Source organism: Marmota marmota, unplaced genomic scaffold (genome assembly GCF_001458135.2).
Source record: "Marmota marmota marmota unplaced genomic scaffold, marMar, whole genome shotgun sequence".
NCBI lineage: Eukaryota > Metazoa > Chordata > Mammalia > Rodentia > Sciuridae > Marmota > Marmota marmota.
The window spans coordinates 6,744,633-6,766,417 of NW_026000249.1; the positions used below are offsets into that span (position 1 = coordinate 6,744,633).

A 21,785-nucleotide genomic window follows, 5' to 3' on the forward strand; every position below is an offset into this window, starting at 1 on the left:
TTTTTTTTTTTTTTTTTTGTCCAAATAAGAAAGCAAAACAACAAAAGCCACACACCCCCGCCTCAACCAAATTGATATTTTTGAGGATGAGGTGTGTTTTTAAGATAATGAGTGTAGTAAATAGAATTCAAGGATGAAGTAATAATGTTAATTGATGGTTTGGCCACTTAAGAAGTATAGGTTGGATTTTAAAAACTAATGATTAAATATTTTATGTTCTTCTAAACTGTTACTCATTGTTTTTTCTACCAGTCTTTTAATCTATCATAAATGCATGGATTTTAAATAGATTTTGGTACCAGCCCTGTGAGTAATGAGTCCAGTATAAATATTTGTGTTGTGAATGAATGCTGATCAAGATTTCAGGTGATGAGAGGTTTTCATAGCAGTACATCTCTAAAGACAGGAGAGCTATAACCTTCTACTTATTTTCATCAAGAATTATAGATTTATGCTATATCCATCTATTAATATACCATAATGAATCCTGCTTTCATATAATTAAAATGTACTAATTAAAGTAATATGATAATAATGATGATGATGATGCTAATTAAAGTAATATGATAATGATGATGATGATGATGATGATAATAATAATAATAATAATAGTAATAATAATAACAACGACGACCCGTAGAGGATGTGGATCAGGGGGAAGGAGGAGGGGAAGGAAAGGGAAGGTACCAGGAATGAGATTGATCAGATTATGTTATGTGCATGTATGGATATGGCATAATGAATCTCACCATTATGTATAATTATAATGTACCAACAAAAAGAATTATAGATTTAATTTCAAGTATATTCCTCTTTAGCAATGTTTTTTAGATTACTCGATTTCTTTCTTTTTGAAAACAACTTTATTGATAAAAAATTCACAAACCATACCCATCTAAAGTATACAGCTGAGTAGTTTTTTTGTGTATTAACTATTATTCACCCATCACTAAAGTCTAATTTTAGAACATTTTCAGCATCCTGAAGAAAACCCCTGTAGTTGTTATTAGTCATTTGCCATTGCCCCTTCCCCACCAGCCTCTAATAACCACTAAAGCAGTTCTTGTTTCTGGATTTGCGTAGTCTGGACATTTCATATAAATGGAATTATATAATATGTGGTGTTTTATGATTTTTTAAAATTATTGGTTCTTTTTTTTTGTGTCTGTGTGTGTGGTGCTGGGGAATTTATCCCAGGGCCTTGTGCATGCAAGGGAAGCACTCTACCAACTGAGCTGTATCCCTAGCCCATGACTGGTTCTTTAACTTAGTATTTATTTATTTTAGATTCACTCATGTCATAGCAGTTCCAGTGCTTCAGTCCTTTTTGTGGTTGAATAGTATTCACTGTGTGGATATGCCCCATTTTCTTGTTTATTTAGTAGTTGAGGGATATTTGGATTGTTACCTCTTTTGGCTCATAAAAGTAATGCTGCTTAATATATGTAATGCTGCTATAAACACACGAGTAGGTTTTTGTGTGAATGTTTTCCTTTTTCTTTGGAGCATACCTAAGTATAGAATTCTTGGGTTGTACTGTAACTCTGTCTTTTTTACTGCTAAACTGCTTTGCAAAGTGGCTGTCCTGTTTTATGTTCTCGTATCAGCTGTGTGTGAGGGTTCCAATTCGCCACCGTCCTTGGTTACATTTGTTATTATGTTTTTCATTTTATCCATCCTGATGGAATGAAGGGGCATCTCATTGTGTTTTTAAAAATTTTTTTTTAGTTGTCAAGGGAACTTAATTTTATTTATTTATATGCAGTGCTGAGAATCGAACCCACAGCCTCACACATGCTAGGCAAGTACTCTACTACTGAGCCACCACCCCAGCCCCTCATTGTGGTTTTAATTTGATTTTCTAAATGACTAATGATGTTAAGCATCTCTTCATGTGCTTATTAGCCATTTGTGTATCGTTGGTGAAATATCTATTCAAATCCTTTGTTCATTTTTAAATTGGTTTATTTGTCTACTATTGATTTGTAAGTGTTCTTGTGCGTCTATGTCTTGTCTAAAATAACTATTGCCTAATTCAAGATTTTGAAGACTTACTACTATGTTTTCTTCTAAGTATGTTATAGTTTTAAGTTTTGTATTTAGGTCTATGATCTATTTTAAGTTAATTTTTGTGTAAGCTCTGAAGAAGATGTCAAATTTCATTCTTTTGTGTATTGATATAGAGATGTCCCAGCACCATTTATTTAAAGGATAGTTTTTCCCATTGAATTGTTTTATAAAAATCAATCACCTGTAAAAATATAGGTTTATTTCTGGATTTTCAGTTCTGTTCCATTTATATCTATATATTTATGGTTATGCTAGTATCATATTATCTTGATTTCTGTAATTTTGTGGTAAGTTTTGAAATTGAACATGGGATCTTTTTTCTTCATGAATATTTTGGTATTCTGGCCCCCTTGTATTTCCATATGAAGTTTAAGGCAAGCTTGTCAAATTCTGTCCAACCCCCCCAAAAACCCAAGAAAAGAACAAACCAAAAACTTTCACAATAATTAACCAAGAAGAATTGCAATGAATGTAGATCAATTTGAAAGAGACTGCCATTTAATAAGTCTTCTGATTAATGAACATGGGATATCATTCCATTTGTTTAGATTTTACATTTTCCAACAAACTTTATAGAATTTAAAAATCTGTATTGTCTATTCACAAATCAGTTTCTTCTTCAAAGAGGTCTGATTTATAATCTATGAGGGAGCAGACAATGAAAGAAGACACTGTAAGATGAATTGTCTGTTCTACTGGAGCTGGTTGACTTTGATTAGGAAATTATATCTGGAGGCTTCATTGTAATGCGAAGAATTACCTGAGGATTGTTAAATCCTAGATCAGGTTACCACAAGTAGTACTGTAACCTCAATTTTTGGAATAGTTTAAAAATAGATGCATTGCTTATCTTTCTAGGGTTGCTCAAGCTTTGAGGCGTAAACCAGTTAACCTTTTGAGCATCAAACTGTTCCAGAAATATACTTTTCTTCCCTTAAATTTTAAAATTTATATTTATTTTTGTTTTTAATGTGTTCAAAATGTAAAGAATACCAAAAGGCATTTGTTGATGAATCCTCCTTTTATTCCTTTCCTCCATCCAATGAGTAACCTTTCATTCTTATCTTTCCAGAATTTATATAAATAAAATTAAATAATAATAATATTTGCTTTATCAGAGGTTTTAGAGTGCATATTTTTCTAGTCTTATTGAGATTTAATTGACAAAAATCATATATATTTGTGATGTTTTGATAAAAGTGTGCTAAAATCATTACCATAATCAAGCTAATTAACATATCTATCACCTCATGAAGTTCTTTTTTTTCCGGGTGGTGACAACATTTAAGATCTGGTCTCTTAGCAATTTTCAAGTATACTATGCATTATTATTAACTAAAGTTAGTGTTCATGTTGAGAGTTTTTAAGAAGTAAGTTTATTGTAAATAGATTTTAAACAATTTTAAATTAATTCATACTTGATCAGTTTAAGCATTCATCATTAAGTGATGACTTCCCTCAAATGTGAATTAGGAGAAAAGTTTATTTGCTCATCAATAAAGGTCTCTCATTTTATATCAAGGTGTCTATTTTAATCAGGGTTGGACATCCTCTGCATGACAGATCCTGGCAAATACCCATGTTTTGGGGCCACTTATCAGAACTTTTCTGTGGGAGACCAACCTTACACGTGACTGAGTACACTCCCTGGCTGGGTGCTGAGGCACTCAGTCACAGAAATGTGGCAGAGCTTTCCCCACCTTTCTTGGGTGCCAGGGTCGCTTCTCGTGCATGGGTGTGTCTTGCTATAGCCCCATGGGTGAAGCTATGCTCACCTGTTCCTTTCTAATATAACCCCTTGCCCTGTTTAGGATAGAATCTTCCATGGAAGTGCCTTGTGTGTGTCCCCTTCTCTTACTGTGCCCTTGGGTGTGGCCTACCTAGATGTCAGTCAACCTGCTGACAGTGGACATCATGAAGATAGACTCAGCCCCCTGAAACCTGACCCCTTGCCTCATTTAAATAACTTCTCCTCAATAAAAGGGGTCAGCGCGTGCTCTCGCCCTCTTTCTCTTTCTGCGGACCCTTAAGGTCAGAGGAGCTGTCACAGCGACCCCAAAGGAAAAGGTATTTGTGTCTTTTGTTATTTTGTGCAGCCCAGTTAGCCCAGTTTATCTGAAGTGACCCCTGAGCCTTTTAGTTGCGAGAACAGAAACCCGGCACCTCTCTCTGCTTGTTAAAAAGTACACAGGTTCATACTTGGCTGACTGGACAAGTGCTATTCAATTCTCTGGCTGAATCCCAGTCCAGATTTGAATTTAATGTAGGATTCATACGTGTGATCTGAATCTTTATTTCTTTCCTCTGTATATGAAAAAATTCAATAGAAATTATCTTTTTATAAAATTTTATTTTAATTGTAGATGGACACGATATCTTTATTCATTTATTTTTATGTAGTACTGAGGATTGAACCTTGTGCCTCACACGTGTGATGTAAGTGCTCTGCCACTGAGCTACAGCCCCAGCCAATAGAAATTACCTTATGCCTCACTAGGAACCTAAAATAAATAAATATATTAAACAGTGTAGCTTACTGAAGACAGAGCTTTGGCAATAAATATAGCTTTTTAAACATTTTCATCATATGTGCACATCACTTAATTTCTATTCCAGCTTGTAAATTCACTTGTTTTTCTTTTCCAAGAAGACATCTGTTAAAGATATGGCTGACTTTCCTGTTCCTACCCAAGATGGGACTGCTGATGACAAACAAGGTACGAAAAGAATGAGTTTTTTTTCCCCCTTCAAAGACATTCTTCCTTTGTTTCCTTATCTATTTCTTTTTGAATGGCCGACTTCTAGAGCAAGTGAGAACAGTTCTCGGCATGTAAAATCATTATGCAATAGTTCAAATTGTTTTTTATAAAACAATAGTTTATAAAGTAGTAGCAAGAGCTTGGGTGTTCAGATCCCCTCATTTCATTAAACCCTTTGTCACTCTTGATTTCAGGCTATTCTGACACCTTACAGTGGAATCTGGTCTTATGAATTAGAAAATGAAGTGGAAATAACAGCAAGCTCAGAATCTTGTGATGGCAGATATGATCCCAGAAAATCAATGTAAATTTACATTTGTACACAGGTGTAATCTGTGAGGAAATTCTCTTTTCGGCCAAGCCTCTGTGCCAGCGCTTTATCTTTTTCTCAGTGTTTTTTTTTTTTTTTTCCTCTTTGGAGGTCTGACATGAAGCTCAGCCACAATTTGCCTTTTTTTTTGGTACCAGGGTTTGAACTCAGGGGCACTCCACCACTATCCCCAGCCCTATTTTGTATTTAGAGATAGGGTATCACTTAGTTGCTTAGCCCTTCACTGTTGTTGAGGCTGGCTTTGAACTCACGATCCTCCTGCCTTAGCCTCCTGAGTGGCTGGGATTACAAGTGTGTACTGCTGTGCCCGGCAACACAATTTGCCTATCTTATTGAGAAGCCATGCAGCACAGTGTTCCATGTTAGAGCTACTGTCAAGGACTGGGGATATAGCTCAGTTGGAAGACTGCTTGCCTCATATGCATAAGGCCCTGCAGGGTTCAATCCCCATTACCACTGGAGGAAAAAAAAGAGCAACCATCAAGCACAGGAATGAGTTGGCTTGCAATAGTAGGAAGGCCCCTTTCTTCCAAGCCCTGCACTTTGCATAATGTTTTCATAATCTACCAGTACCTTCCTCATATGCTGTTTTATTCAGTCCTTACAAATTGACATGTTCTATCACCTAAAATTTAGAGATAAGTAAACTGAAGTTCATGCGGTATGAATTATTTACTTTTACAAAAAAGCAAAGGAACTGGAACAAGAAGTAAGAATTTCTAAATCTCAAGCCAGCATTCCATCTGTTATCTGATAATGATTCACTACCTTTGAATGAGAAAAGCTTATCTGAAGTGAAGCTATTTCAGGTTTTATTGTTGAGACTTGCCATTGATTCAGCTTTCATAGGGGTTAAACATGAATAATAAGTTTTTCATTAAGCAATAATTTCATGCTTTTTATTTAAATATTTGCTTAGAAGAGGCAGATGAAATAGACAGTGGATGTAGCCCTGTGTGTTCTCATCACTCTCCTAACTGGTGGATCTTAGTTTTGACGCATAGTGGAATCACCACTGGGTGAACGGTGAACTCTGAAAATATTTTAGCCCGGGTTTCACTCCAGATAGTCTCATGCCATTGACCTGGCTGTGTAGGAGGAGAACCTATTTCCTTGCTCCAGGAGGTCTTTATTGTTCTAATAAATGCTATAGCAACTTTTAGAGATTTGGAAGATCTGTTTTAATAAGTGACGACTAGAGATTCTTTCTTTTAACAGAATATACCTCAGAAGTAAACTTTCATAGGTTTTTTTGTTCTTTTCTCTTCCTTCTCTGTGTTCTCAAAAAATGAAACAAACAGCGCTAGCCTTGAAAAATACTATGAATGAAGCCCTACCAAAGGATGTGTCTGAAGATTCAGGTAGGAGAAAACCATTTTAATGTACTTTCTATATTAACATTTGTAGCTAAAAAAATAGTTGTGACAAGATTGCTCCCTCTGCAATAGTATGTCTGTTTCTCTCTAAATACTTGTCTTGTGTTTTGTTATAAGGAAACCCTTTTGACCTTCTACCCTTTTTCTGTTTTTAGATATGAGAAGAAGGTGACTTGTTTTTAAGTTGTGAATTTAGGTTTCATTGACAGGATCACTTATTTTGAATTTAGGGTCTTGCTAAAAAAGTACAAAATTAAGAAGATTTGGGGTTGAGATGATTTCAACAAGACGTAGTTTCTGTGTAGAGCAAGGAACTATAAGGTAAGTCAAGTGGAGGCTCAGAGTAGGTATTTTCCATTTCCAAAGCAAAAATCTCAAATATTTTTCTTATACTTCAGCACCAGGAAGGCAAGTATATGTACTTATACATGGAGTGGATTCCAAGGAGACAATAAAAAAACTGGGATGTCCTTTTTTGAAAAGGTGGAACTGTGTTTGTGGATCCATGTAGAATGGCTGGGCTTCTGTCCTCAGCTCTCTCCTGGTGGAGCCGTTGTTGAACCAAGATGAACCCAGTTTAAAACTGAGTGGCTACAGAAGGCATTAATAGTTGGAACTCTGGTTGTGAGGACATGAAGAACTTGCTGTTTTCTCTTTTACTATTATTTCTCTTGCTTTTTTAATAAGTAAATCATGTTTGTTGTGATTAGCTGGCTATCTTCCCAGGCTTATGTGTTTAAAATTGGGATAGAGGAATCAATATAATATTGAGACTTATGCTTTGATAAAATATTTTCCAAATAATGTCATTTAGGGTTTAAAAAGGATAGTGGGAGGAAGAAGAGGAAGGAGCAGGAGGTTGGATCAGAGGATGAAGAGAGAGGGTGTAGAGAAGGAGAGGTGGAGAAAAAAATATGAATGAGAATACATGTTTGATTTTAGTGATAAGGGCCTGAGAAATCTGTATTTTTAGTCAGCTCTGAGGTGATTCTGGTTTGTAGCTTCTTTGGAGAACCACTAGCTCTAGAAAGTGATGCTGCAAAATAGAAAATGAAGATTATAGATCAGTCATGACTCCAGAAGTGATGTGAATTCCCAGGCCTAATTTTGATTTTTGAGATTTGTTTGGATTCATTCATCATAGGGGGAACGCTCTGTTTGTATAGGCCAAATGCCTAAGGCTAATCCTTTCCAGCTCTAATTTTTGATGCTTACGTGGATGCTTCCAAATTTTTGCAAACTTCATGTTATGGTATTAGTAAAAACTGTTTAAAGTTGAATAGATGCTTTTCCAGCAGCCTTTGAGCATCCTAACTCTTCCTATTTTGTCCCCTAGGGATTTCAGCATGAGATCAAGTGCTCTCTAAGGGATGAGCTTTAAATCTCATTTTTTAAAAATATATTTATTTTTAGTTATAGGTGGACACAATACCTTTTTATTTTATTTATGTGGTGCTGAGGATAGAACCAAGGTCCCCACACATGCGAGACACACACTCTACTGCTGAGCCCCAGCCCCCCTAAATCTCATTTTTAACATTCCTTGATTAGGATTTGGCATCACCAAGCAAAACCTAACAGGTGTACCAAAGTACATGAAGTGTATCTGAATTCATTTCACACTGTGCCTGGGAGCATGCTGCGTGTTTTCCAATTTGTTCTAACCATTGCTGCCCCTTTCTGGATATGATGGAATTCCTTATTTCAAACTTATTTAATATCTCTTTTCCTAAGAAATGCTTGATTTCCTCATGGGAGACACAAGAGTCTCAAGGTGGTAATTATACTTCTGGTTATTGGTCCATGTCCTGAAACAATTCACCTCAGTTCAGTTGCTGCCTTTTAGAAGGTTAATATTTAGACTTCTCTCTCTTCCCATTCCCATTTCCTGGAAAGATGATATGCCTGGACTGTTCCAGGCAGCTATAATTTTTCCCTTTCTCCAGCTAAGTGAGAAGCTGTGATTCATCCACTGAATTCTTGAATCCACAACACAATGTACCCTTACCATTTTTGCAGATATCCATGTGCACTGAGCCAGGCCTTCAGAGGCTTGGAGGCTGATAGAAGAGTTAAGTATAATAGAGTAGTCCAGCCTCTTCTAGTCTGAAACCTAGGGAGACTTACCATGACTTACCTTGGATACATTTTTGCAGGTGGATGGGGAACCATCTCCTTACTCTGCTCTTGACAGTTGGTGGTAATAATGGTAATAATAATAAAGTGGTGGTAATAATAATATAGACAATGAAGGTGATGTGGTGGGTGATAGATGAGAGGGTAATATGTTATCATGGAATAAGGGCATTCCTTGTTAAATATTTTTTTTCATATACCCTTTCCCTTTTAATTGCTGAAAGTGTTTATATTAGTGGTGTCTAAGAGATTTCTTACTCAACACCCTATTCCAACCTAATTCAACCAAGCACACTGCACAGTGGCAGTCTTTATCTTGATGTCTCTGGGTCATGCTGAGGTGTTTTAGACTGGTTTGCCTACATAATGTTGCTTTCAGATTGCTTTTGGTGATTTTAGGGGCTGCTCCATTGCCAGCAGTCACCCCATGGTCTCACTGCTATAGAGAAGTTCTCTCCTTCCATTACCTGTACCAACTTTGCTGTCCCGGAAGGAACTAAATTTAGAAACCAGATTTCCAACATTGAAATAGCAGGAAACTGTATTTGTATTTATGTATTCTATGACAGTAACAACTTGCAACTCTACAGTACATTCAGTATTTTTTTTTTTGTATCTTTACCTTCTTTTCTGCCCCTGTGAGAAAGGGGCTACATTTTTATTATCTTCACTCTGTAGGTGATGAAACTGAGGTTCAGGGAGGTAACGACAGCTAGTTAATGTCATGGTAAGGAGGAGCACCTCGGTTTCAGGACTCCTGGCCTGGACTCTGGTCTTGTCTCCCCATTGCTCATCCACACCCTTACCCCCTATGTCTATCTGTCTTATCTTTTATGAGCAGGGCTCACCCCTACTTTCACACCCATCCCTACACCAGCAAAAAGACAAAGATAATGACAGTTGACAAAGGAATTAACGGTTACCATGGTCTGGTTTGGGGAACAGTATTTTAACACCATCAGGATTTCTCCTACCCAATTACTTCTTGAAAGCATTGGAGCTCAAGGGAGAAGAGGAATACAGAGCCAGTGGTAGTTAGTCTGCCCAGAGACTTATTCTCAGCTACGTGGTGAGTCTGGCCATATGTTGGCTTCCCTGCAGCCCCAACGCTGGCTCTTTTTTGTTTGTTTGTTTGTTTTTTGGCAGGTATCCAGGATTGAACTCAGGGGCACTCAACCACTGAGCCACATCCCTAGCCTTATTTTGTATTTTATTTAGAGAATGAGTTGCTTAGCACCTCGCTGTTTCTGAGGCTGGCTTTGAACTTGTGATCCTCCTGCCTCAGTCTCCTGAGCCATGGGGATTATAGGTGGTGTGCCACCTCACCTGGATCTATTTCAGTTGTTTGGAACTGAAAAATGCCAGTGTTCTTATTACACTAAGCCAAAAATGCTTAGGTTGGAGAAATGTGTCTCTTTTGCAGCTGACCACGTCTAAGAGGAATATCTCTTTGTGCCTTGTTAGCATTTATGAGGATTTTCAGCTCCCTTTTCTGCCCTGCTTATTAACTCAAGGATTTTAATGATCATCATCAATTCAGCAGGCTGCTTCAAACCAAGGAGGGTTTTTATCTTTGGAGCCATGTAAGAGGATGGAATAATGCAGTGAGACATTTTCTTTTGGAAAAATTTGTGAAAACAAATGAGCAAATTATACTCTCCTTGTTTCTCATTAGTAGCACTCTTTGTATGAATTTTTATGACATCTTATGAGGAAAAAATTGCAATGTTTGCAAAACCTTAACATAGCTACTGGTTTCTAAAGTTGTCTTCCATAAAGGTTTGAAAACAAAACAAAACAAAAAGAGTGATGCTTTTGTAAATGTTTCTAATTATTTCCCACAAGCTTTGATGGTAAGTAGGCTCCATGGGTGTTTAGGGAGCAAGTTAGTTTATAATTTAAATTTGATGAGGAAAAGTCATGTGGTGGACAAAATATTTCAATGATTTCATTCCATCATATTCTTTGTCTGATTTGGTCACAGAGACATGGGACATAAGGATATTTTTCTTATAGGAAAAGAAGCACAGCTTCATTTAACTTACCTGTAGGAGTGTTGCTTTGTTGTGACCATGCTGCTCTGGTAGTATATATTTTTTTTAAAAAATGGTTGCCTGAATAGGTTTCTTCCTGGCACACAGTAGAGTCTAGTTTGAAATCTATTACTAGACTATCATGATAGACCAAGAAGCCCTCATATATGGACTGACCATATAAAAGATAACCCCTTGAAAGGGTTGTCTTTTTATCCTGGGTTGTTTTCATTTATCAACTTAGATTTGAAGAATGGCTTCTCAGATAGTGTTCTGACAGAAGGGGGAAATTACACTGGTTTTCCTTTCCCTTTAGTCGTGCCTTTACCTTTAAAATAATATTAGGAAACTCTGACAATGTGGAAGCCCTGAAGTTCTCCACATGGACGACTCTACCTCACATTTACTTGTTGATATGTTCTGTATGGGCCCAGGTGCTGCATATAATCCTGTTTACCTGCAGAAATGAAACCCAACCAAACAACAAATAATCTTTTGTTTCAGCAACTCCTAAGGATTCCAACAGTCTCAAAACAAGACCAAGATCCAGGTAGTATTTATTTAATTTCTGCTTTAATACCCTTGTGCCCTGTCCCTGTCTAGAAATACTCCCCATACCCAAACACTGATCTTATTTGCCTTTATATTTGAAGCTAAGGATATGGGCTGTTTCACTAGTTGTGAGTGGCCTGGTTGGAACACAGAGTGTTGCTGGGGAACCTCTTATTCTCTGTGGCCATTAGTGCTAGAAAATGGTGACTGATCCTCTGTAGTCCCCTTACAGGAAGTGAGTTGTGTAAGATGATCCTGTTGGAGCAGAATGATAAATAATAGGAGGAAGTAGTGTTGGAAAGAGTAGAATATGGTTAATAGGTAACTAACAACTAAAATTTGCTATCATGACCAGGTGAATACCAAAAAGTAAGAAATCTCTGGAATAAAATATAAAATAGGGAAAAATGCTTTTGATGATTTCAAGTAGGTGTGAAATTTCAGGTAAGCAGTGCTTAATAGTCTTTTCAAAACTATCTTAGTGTCTCTTCTCTGCTCCACATTTTTAAAAATAATCATTAGTGGAAGAGGCAGAACCAGTAGGGCAAAATTGTGGTTGATATCAGACTCAGAGGAGTAGAAGAGAAATATAGAAACGCTAAAAGAGTTAAAATCCACCAAAGAGGAGAAATGATATTAGGACTACTTCAGAGAAGTAGAACTGCTAAGATAGAATTGTGTAGAACCTGTGTAAGATAGACTACCTTATGTGTTTTCTGAGTTTTGCTTTGGTGCTTAGTGACTTCCCCCACTCCTTTGGCTATTAGACACATTTGTGAAAAAGTGAGTTTAAGCCTGATGGTAGTTAATAAGCTTGAAATAAATACCTACATTTATAGAAATCTCATCTCATTGTAAGGCAGAGAGTTACTCCTTAGTTTATCTTTTATATTTATGTTTTCTAAATTGAAGTTTTGCTTCCTTGTTTATAGAAAATAGAGATACCTATATTTATATTTTTAAAAATTATAAACTAATTTATTTTAACGGGAAGGAAAGGTATAGTCACTTTTTATGTCTAGTGTCACCACATTTACTTATTCTTTTTATTTTTTTAAATTTTTTTAGTTGTATACAATACAAGGATATATCCTGAGGTTATCACAAAAGCATGGAACACAATCCACTCCAATTCAGTCCCTAGCACCCCCACTTCCCTCCTTCCACTCCACCAGTACTTCTTCAATCCATTTCCAGTTTAAGGATGAATGGATCTTTTACAAAGGTCTATACTAGCATTGGGATATGGTAATAGTAATTTTTGTCTGTTTTCCTAGTAGGAAAACCCTCTATGATTTGCAGAAATCTGCTTATGTATTATGTGTTAAACCATAAATTGAACTTCATAGTTTTAGCTTTTGCTGACTACTTCTCTCCCCCAATGTCAGTGCAATTATAAAATTTCTTAGGCCACATTCTCTGTTATTAGTATGTGTAGTAAATATTTTATATTATTCTTTCAGAGATTGGCCTCCTGGTCTAATTTGGATGATTTTATTTTCACTATTTCCACCTGGGTCTTTACTGCAAACAAGAGAATCAAATCATTTTAATTCTTCTTTTTAGAATAGTAAAGCTTTGTGGAAATGTAAGAGAAAGAGGGAAAGTCATTCTAATGCCACTATGTCTATTTTTTGTCAGTTCCCTGTACATTTAAGTTTTAATTGGTTGTTGTCATGGTTATACAACTTCATTTATTTGATATTTAGTACTTTCAATATGAAAATATAAACACACAGGTTATATGTGGACATGAAATGGAAATGAGGCTTATTGTATGGGATGGTGTTCATGTGTGTATACCTACACATGCACACATATTTTTTTTTTTTTAAATTTTATGTTTTTAGTTGTAGATGGACATGATACCCCTATTTTATTTATTCATTTATTTTTATATGGTGCTGAGGATCTAACCCAGGGCCTCGAACGTGCTAGGCAAACGCTCTACCGCTGAGCCATAACCCCAGCCCCACACACATTTTTTATACACACATATTATTCTTTCTTGAGTGGAAGATGTTATAAAAGTTGTATGTGACATAGAAAGTTCTTTTAGTTTTTACCTAGGGTCTGGAATTTTTTTTTAAACCAGGAGTTTTTGTTTAAAAACCTTGTCTTCTTATATCAATTCCCTTTTATTCTGGTTGAAAGTGTTAGAGCATTCCTCCTTGCTAGTTCCCACCTGTCCTTGCCTTGCCTTAACTGTCTTGCCAATTATATTACAGGGACCACCCCAGAGCATGTCAGATGTCATTATGGTGGCTTTATTAAAGATTAAAACCTTGCAAGATAGATAAAACTCTTTAACTACCACAAAGAAACCTTGAGAAACTAATTGAGGAAAATAAAAACTTGCTGTGTCAAGAGCAGCTCTGCCAAGAACTGAGGGGCCTAATAGTCATTGATAGATTCTAATTTCCTAAGTACCACTCTAATAGCTAAGGCCAAAGAACAGTTTCCTGAGGTTAATTTGTCTCCAGGACATATCTCTGACTCAGAGGTAATTTTCTGCTTTGACATGAAATTAGTGGAAAAGCTGAAGAGAAGAGACTATACACATCTACTCCCCCATCCTTTTTGTGATCATCATGTTGGGAGCCTATCCTTTGACCTAAGCAATAGGTCAATGTATGGAGTTGAATTAATGAGAAAATAAGTAGGTCTCCAATAAATACTCTAGCTGCTACTGTCTGGCTCATAGGCCATATAAAAACATTTTTTAAATGGAATTTTAAACAGAGACTGGAGTTTGAAAGAACCTATGTAACTTTCTAGCCAGTGTGACCTTTGGTGATGGTAAGTTATGCAGTTCCTTTTTCCTTAAATGTCATTGTTAGAGTTATAATCTCAGAAGTTGCACTTTGCTACACTTAAGGAAGAAGAAGATTAAGTTGAAGGTTTTGCTTTCAAATTTTCCCTAAACCTCTATTTCTTAGGACAAGACAAGCTGAATCCCTTAGCCTTTTGATGTGTGTTTTTCCTTTCCTAAATTTCATTTATGGCATATTCCTTTGAATATTTGATTCTTAATCCCAATTTATCTGCCCCAATTCCATATGTGCCTGTTATCATACTTGCAAGTAAACTGAAAAAAGTTCTGCAATCAGTTAATACCAGGGAGCTCTTCTATTAAAACTCGGAAGTACCTAAGCTGAAAGTCTTATATGTTACTCTTATTATCAACTCTAATAAAAAGCAATTTGAATCTACACAAAGCTTTTGGGGATAAAGTTAGGTATATGCTATAATAAGAGAAAAGTGGTAAAAAATACTCCAATCTATGGTTGTATTTGGACAATCATTATACATAACAGCATCTAAGAGATAATAGATTTTATGGCTACTTTTGGCAGCCTGTCAGCCCTTTGCAGTCACTTTGACTTTGGGGATATTTTTTGTTTCAACCCAACTTCAGGAGTAAAGCTTTGCTATTTCCCTTCTGACCTTCCCTTATCTTGCTGCAGATCTTACTCTAGCACCTCCATAGAAGAGGCCATGAAAAGGGGTGAGGACCCTCCCACCCCGCCACCGAGGCCACAGAAAACCCATTCCAGAGCCTCCTCCTTGGATCTGAATAAAGTCTTCCAGCCCAGCGCACCAGGTGAAGTGCCCCTTTTCCCCTTGAGCCCTTTCCTTTCCTTTCCTGTTGGAACCAGTGGGTGTGTTTCCCATAGAGGCTTTTGTGAGTTTGGGGAAAGAGCAGACCTGGCAATTTCCCATCCCACAAAGGTCTTCATGTTGCTGTGGTATTCTTGGGCAGGAAACCAATCCTAGACAGATATATAACACATGTGTCTGGAAGTTTGCCCACTTTGCTGTGGATGAAGAATTATGAAGTTCTCTACCAAGAGGATAAAAATAAGACAACTCTTGACATCCCAGTGTGTGCTTGCTGGGGTCTGGTTCTCTGCATCATGGTAATTTGTAAACAAGATCACTGTCATTTCTTCTGATACTTATGTGGTTCTTTTGTGCAAGATCTTGGTGGTCTGTGCCTGGTTAGACCCTTCTACAGTTTATCCTTGTGGAAAAGATCCTGTGCACTGTGGGGTTTAATGCAAAGGGGGCTTTAAATCAGCCTGGTGGTTGGGTAGGTAATAGAGGGATATAGAGCAAGGACTTCTTCAAACAGGTTGCGCTGGGACTTCTGGGAATGGGACTTTCTTAAGCCAACAGCTGTACAGTTGGGCCAGAGGTGGAGGAAGCCTGGGAGCCTGTCTGCTCCACTGGCTTCCTGTGCAGTGGAACATGTCCTCCTGGGGAAGCTAAGGAATAGAAGGTGAGAGACATGCATTTACATCACTGCAGGTGATAGGATACAGCAAGTTCCAGGTGTTATTTTGGGAGCAGCAAGGGCCTTTCCACTGATTCATGCAAGCAAGCTATAATTACACTGATTTCCTGAAACGTTTTCTACATCTATGTGCATTTTAAATCAAGCCAGCCTCAGATGCTAATGATTTGCAGATTATTATCTTTTCTACTAAAGCAAGAAAAGACACTCCTTGGCTCACACATGAGCGTGACCTCTGTGTTTGGGCAGAGCTCAGCATGTTTTATTTGTTCTAATAAAGTGCTCTCTTTACAGTAAAGTTGTAGATTGTTTTTTAATATACTCGACTCTGAAACTGTGAAATTCGATTCTCCCAATGAGTTCATCAGACAAAAATTTCTCTTGAATTTCTCCCCATACTTTGTTATAAATTCTGGAATAATTTCATAGTAACTGGTATTTAGGGTGGGAGTAGCCAGGGTGATGATGCTCTAAAAATTCACATGGCTGGTGGATTATGACCTAGAAGATTTTTCTGTGGATTTAAGAGGATTAAGATAATCTGGGTAGCTATCTTAATACCTTTCTCTTACAAGGAGGGAGGCTGGAAATGTGTATGCATCTCTCAGGCTGTTAGACCAAGCAAAAGAGAGATCAACTGTCTCTGAGAATTAACAACCTTTTGCCACGTTGCATCATATAGCAGAAGAGACAAAATTGCATTTAGAGCTTATCTCAGCTGATTTTTAACTTTGATTTTTAGCAAGTGGCTTAATCTTTCTGTACTTCAGATTCCTAATTTATAAATAAGGCCAGTATTGACTCCATGGAGTTTTAAGGTTTTGGTTAGATAAAAATCATAATACAAATTGTCACTCTGTTTGGTCCATAGACCTCAATATGCATCTGAGGCACATATTCCCATGCCCTGCAAGTGTCAGTCAGTGGAAAATTCTATGATTCTTCCTTTGATGGCTTTTCATAAGGCTTGCAGAAGCACTGAATCCCAGATGTCTGCCATATTACCTCATTTGTTAACATACTTACTTTTCTTCCATGTATTCTGTCTCATTTTCCCAAACCCAAATAAAGTACCTGTTTTCAAGTTCTTTAGGGAGAACCAGAATTAAGACAGTTTCTTTTTGACATCTTCAATGATGTGACTTCATGATGAAAAATATTTTTATTTTGATAAATACCCTTGTGGCATGTCCAGATAGAGCCAAGTTTGAACAAAGAATAGATGGGCAGGTGACATCTGTAGTCATAGCCTACTTCCATTGTCTTTTCAGAACAGGTTTACACACATGACCTTTTTAAAAAATATTTTTAGTTATACATAGACACAATATTTTTATTTATTTTTATGTGGTGCTGAGGATTGAACCCGGTGTCTCACATGTGTGAGGCAAGCACTCTGCCACTGAGCCACAACCCAGCCCCCCACACATGACCTTTTAATGAACAGATAGAGTTTAAATTTATTGCATGAAGAACAGAACATTTTGCAATATGAAAAGCAGGCAGTATCATTGTATCTACTTAATTTGTTTCCATGTTAGTTCATGCACACAGGAAAGTATGGGTTGGTTTAAATTATGTAGATAGAATTTTAGTATCTTGCATATTGCTAGAAAATATTAAAATTCAGACAAACTAGAAATGTGTGAAGTAGACTCTAAATCTACCAGAGGAAGTCCACATGGTGTAAAACCCTTTGTTGTCACTTTAGATATGTGTGAAATGTGTGAAGCAGAGTCTAAATCTACCAGAAGAAGTCCACTTATGAGATCCGTGGTGCAAGTGGTGTAATTCCTTTGTATCACTTTAGATAAACAGGATCACACTACATTTGCTGTTTCTAATGAACCATTCTTCTATTTCATAGTAGAGAACTACATCATTCATTTTAATGCTTGCATGATATGGATACCATAATTGTTTATTGTTTATGGAGATTTCTCTCTCTCCTCCCTCCTCCTTCTCTGGTCCCCATACTTTTCTCTCAAGCTCATCTGTGACCCTGCATCTCCCCACCCGTTCTTTCACTTATTTCTCACCCTTGCCCACCTCATGTCCTCCTCACACCCTTCTGTATCTCCTTTCTGCTCCCCCTTCTCCCCTTCTCTTTTTGTCCTTCCTCCTCCCTCCCTTTGCCAGGCTTCCCCAAAACCCCATTTTGCTCTTGTTTTAAAGAAGGCAGAGGTTATCAATGATTTCAGATCCATATCTTTGTTTCTCCATCTAATTGTTTTCTTGCACTAAATCCTATATGTTGGAGTTCTGGGGTCAAAGCTGTAGATATTGGAAGTATAGTTGCATATTGCCAAACTGTGGTAAAGAAAGCCTATCAATTTATCCCATTGGTAATAGTATTTGAGAGTGTTTCCTCACACTCTCATCACTGTTTCATGTCCATCTTTTTAATCATTACCCTCATGATAGGCAGAGATTTTCATTTTCCTGATTTGTAGTGAGGATAAGAATCTTTTCATATCTCAGTTGGTCATTATTGTTTCTTCTTTTTTGAGCCACTTGCTCACAAGGCTCAGTCAGCTTCTGTTGCTACATCTGGTTTTGCCTGACCTCAAACACTACTTGCCTCATCTTCATTTTGCCTGAGAGGTTCTGGACTTCCCTTATCCCAGGCACTTGGGAATGTGAGGGTAGCCCTGGGAAAGCTAACCTAACCTGTTGCTCTCTTTGGTCCTTGTCCCTCCTGCCCCTCCTTCTGCCAACTTTATCTTTTAAGACAAACTCTGCCTGGGCTACCCTGTTTATAACAATGAAGGAAAGAGGGAAAGTAAAGGAAAGGGGAAGATAATATGAGATGAGGCAAGATGTGGACTTGAGTTGAAAGAAGATAGAGTGAATTCTATGTTTGAAAAAGTGGGACTGATGGGATGAATGAAGCTAAGGTTATTAAGACAGAGTGGCCTAAGTTGGAGTGATAATGTGGAGAAGAAATTAGAGGGATAGAACATGCAAAGAAGCAAGAAGAGGAAAATGAAGACAAAGATAGGATGGTTGTTAAAACAGGAGTCATGATGTTTTATACACAGTTAGAAGCAACAAATAGCATCAAAGACTGTAGAGCCAAAGGAAGGAGTTTCTGCAGACTCTTGGTGTGAGATTCAAGTAGGATTTAAAGGATTAGCTGGGTGGCAGTAATGCCTTCAAATTTATCAAAAGAGGTAACATGATATGGAAAAGAAAAATAAATGACTGATTTAAAATGCAAATCTATAAAAAATTAACAAGGCAAACTTTGGAAATATGGGACACCTGGCCCCACCTCTATCTGTAAAGTGAGTGTGGATGTGTGATTTACAGGAGCCTGGACTATTCCAGGGCTCTAGGAATGAACATCAGACCTAGAACTTAGCATTTTATACTGTATTTTTCTTTCTTTATTTCTTTTTTAAATTTAAGTGTAGTTGGACACAATACCTTTATTTTATTTATTTATTTTTATGTGGTGCTGAAGATCTAACCCAGTGCCTTGCTAGGAGAGCTCTCTACCGCTGAGCCACAACTGCAGCCCCTATTTTTCTTTCTTCTTTTTTTTCTTTCCACATTTTTATTGGTGCTATAACTATGCTTTCAGCCATGAAACATTTTATATTACAGAAATTCTTATAAGAAAAATCATACCAAGAAGCCAGTCTTTTTCTAGGACCCAACCTCTTCTTCCTCATTAAAACAGTTGTTTTCATAAGATGATTTTTTTCCATAAAAGGGTTTTTTTCTCTTCCATTGGGTGGGAATTTCCCTCCTTCAACTCTTGACTCTTACCCACTTCTTCTAAAGCTGTGTCTAAAGTTTGTAGCCTGAGGTTTCTGTGGTGATGGTGAAAAACTTTAGGTCTGCCTCTGCCACAGCAGCCCTGTTCTCATCATTGAGCATCTTGGCAGAAGGGACAGAGATTGTATAAAGGAGACATTGTCAGTTCTTTAAAGTTTCAGACCAGGAATTTTCATCTCTTCCACCACTTTCACTCAAATTTAATGGGGAAACCTAGTCCCGTGAATATATCCTGCTGTCAGGCAGGGCAAATATTTCCTCATGACACCCTTTTACTTTAAAAGATGAGAGTGTCTGTTGATGGACTGCTTTTTCTACCAGACCCCAAATGGCCTAATACATTGAGATCCATATGTGAAAACCATTGTGATGGCTGAACAAAATACATCTATGGGTAGTGTCTGCATGAGGATGACTAATGATAATAATAATTCATTCTGTGGTTAAGAAATTATGGTACATCCATATCATGCAATCTTATGAAACTGTTCAAAAGAATAATGTATGTGGACTAAGTGGAATGTGAACTGAGGTAAATTAAGTGAAAAAGGTATCTGTAGAATATGTAGGTTTGCAAATTTATAGACAATTTCAGGAAGAATACTGAAGAAACTGGTAATGATGTTTGCGTCTGGGGAAGGAAACGGTATGATGGGTCAGGCCTGGGAAACAGGCTATTTTTCATTTAATAACTATTTGTATTTTAAAAATTTTGTCTCACAGTACAGATATTACCTTTTAGAAAAATTTTCATTTTTGCCCTTTAACTGCAATTATGGTATGTGAGAGTTCCAGACATGTTTTTCCTGGCTAAATTTACCTGTCTCAAACTTGCCTACCATTCTGTATCCAGGGTATCTTTATGACCATCTGCTACCACCTCCTGGAATGCAGCTGAAATGACAGAAGCATTCCAGAGCATTCTTTGAGGCTCTGATATGTTCTTTGGATTACTTTTTAGTGTCCCTACAACACTGAGGTATAGTTTTGGTGGACTTCCCAAAGCCTCCATTGTGAGATGTCCAGTTGGGTAAAGTGACATGGTAAGGGCTCTGGTATAACTTGGGAGGGTAGGTGTGTTTTTTGAGTGGTGAACTGAGACAAGTCTGGCCTGGGTTTTCCACAAATGAATATTATATCTCTCTGTAACATGAGAAATAAGTGAACATCTTGGGAATAAGAGGTGTTCTCAAGGCCAAACTTACCCTTCAAGTACTTTAAACAATGAACTTGGCCACAATACAGCTCCGCACGATATATTTTATGACTCATTCCTGTGAGAGCTACTTGTTCCTTTTTAAAATCTAGCAGGATTTAAAAATTTGTAGGATTATGCGATTCTTGCCCTGCATCGAAACTTTTGGGTCCACAATGCACATTCATTCAAGGGTTCAATTTGGTAATTTGGGCAGTTTTATTTTTTTTAAATTAAAGCTTTAATGAGTTATAATCCACACACTATAAAAACTACCTTTTTAAAAAGTGTACAATTCAGAGGTTTTTAGTATGATCATATGGAGCATATATAACCATTAGCATTATCTAATTTCAGAACATTTTCATCACCCCCAAAAGATATCTTATATCCATTAGCAGTCATTTCCATTCCCCCCTAGTCCTGGCACCCACAAACCTACTTTCTGGTACTGTGGATTTGCCAGTTCTGGACAAATAAATAAAATCATACAATGTGTGGTCTTTTGTGACTGGCTTCTTTCACTTAACATAATGTTTTCAAGATTCATCCATGTTGTAGCATGAATCAGTACTTCATTCCTTTTGTGGCTAAATAATCTCCCATTGAATGGGGATACCACATTTTGTTTTACTGTTTACCTGTTAATGGACATTTGAGTTGTTTCCACTTTTTGACTATTTTAAATAATTCTGTGATATACATTTATGTCCAAGTTTTATGGAAGCGTATTTTCCTTTCTCTTGGGTATTTATTTACACAGGAATGGAAATTTGCTTTATAGAGCAACTCTATTTTGAACATTTTGAGTATATACCAAACTATTTTCCAAAGCAACAGCATTAATTTACCATCTCTCTAACAATGTGTAAGGATTCCAGTTTCTTTATACCCTTGAAATATTTATTACTACCTTTTTTTATTTTAGCCATCTTGGTGGATATAAAATGGTATTGTTTTAAGGTTTTGATTTGTATTTTCCAGTAATGTTGAACATCTTTTCATATGCTTCTTGGTCATATTTATGTCATCTTTGGAGAACTGCCCAACATTTTTACTTATTTAAATTGAATTATTTGTCTTGTTATTGTTGATTTATAAAGTTTTGTTCTGCACATTCTAAATGCAAGTTATTTTCATATATTTGATTTATAGGTATTTTCTCTCATTCTGTGGGCTCTATGCTCATTGTACTTGTTTTAACATCTTGTCTCTTTAAATCAATAAGTTCCTCTCTCAATCTTTTTTCTCCC

At 36.9% G+C, this 21,785-nt stretch overlaps 1 protein-coding gene across 9 annotated transcripts in view; it reads left to right on the plus strand.

The window, feature by feature from the left end:
- Positions 1-21,785, plus strand: part of Reps2 (RALBP1 associated Eps domain containing 2) — a 205,746-nt gene that overhangs the window by 126,943 nt on the left and 57,018 nt on the right. For 5 of the 9 annotated variants that reach the window (XM_048796440.1, XM_048796441.1, XM_048796439.1 and 2 more), the window contains exons 10-13: positions 4,718-4,787; positions 6,462-6,521; positions 11,210-11,255; positions 14,725-14,861. In XM_048796440.1, coding sequence (XP_048652397.1) covers positions 4,718-4,787; positions 6,462-6,521; positions 11,210-11,255; positions 14,725-14,861 — 313 coding nt within the window. The remainder of the gene's footprint in view (positions 1-4,717; positions 4,788-6,461; positions 6,522-11,209; positions 11,256-14,724; positions 14,862-21,785) is intronic. The other 4 variants (XM_048796442.1, XM_048796443.1, XM_048796437.1 and 1 more) reach the window with 1 other exon arrangement.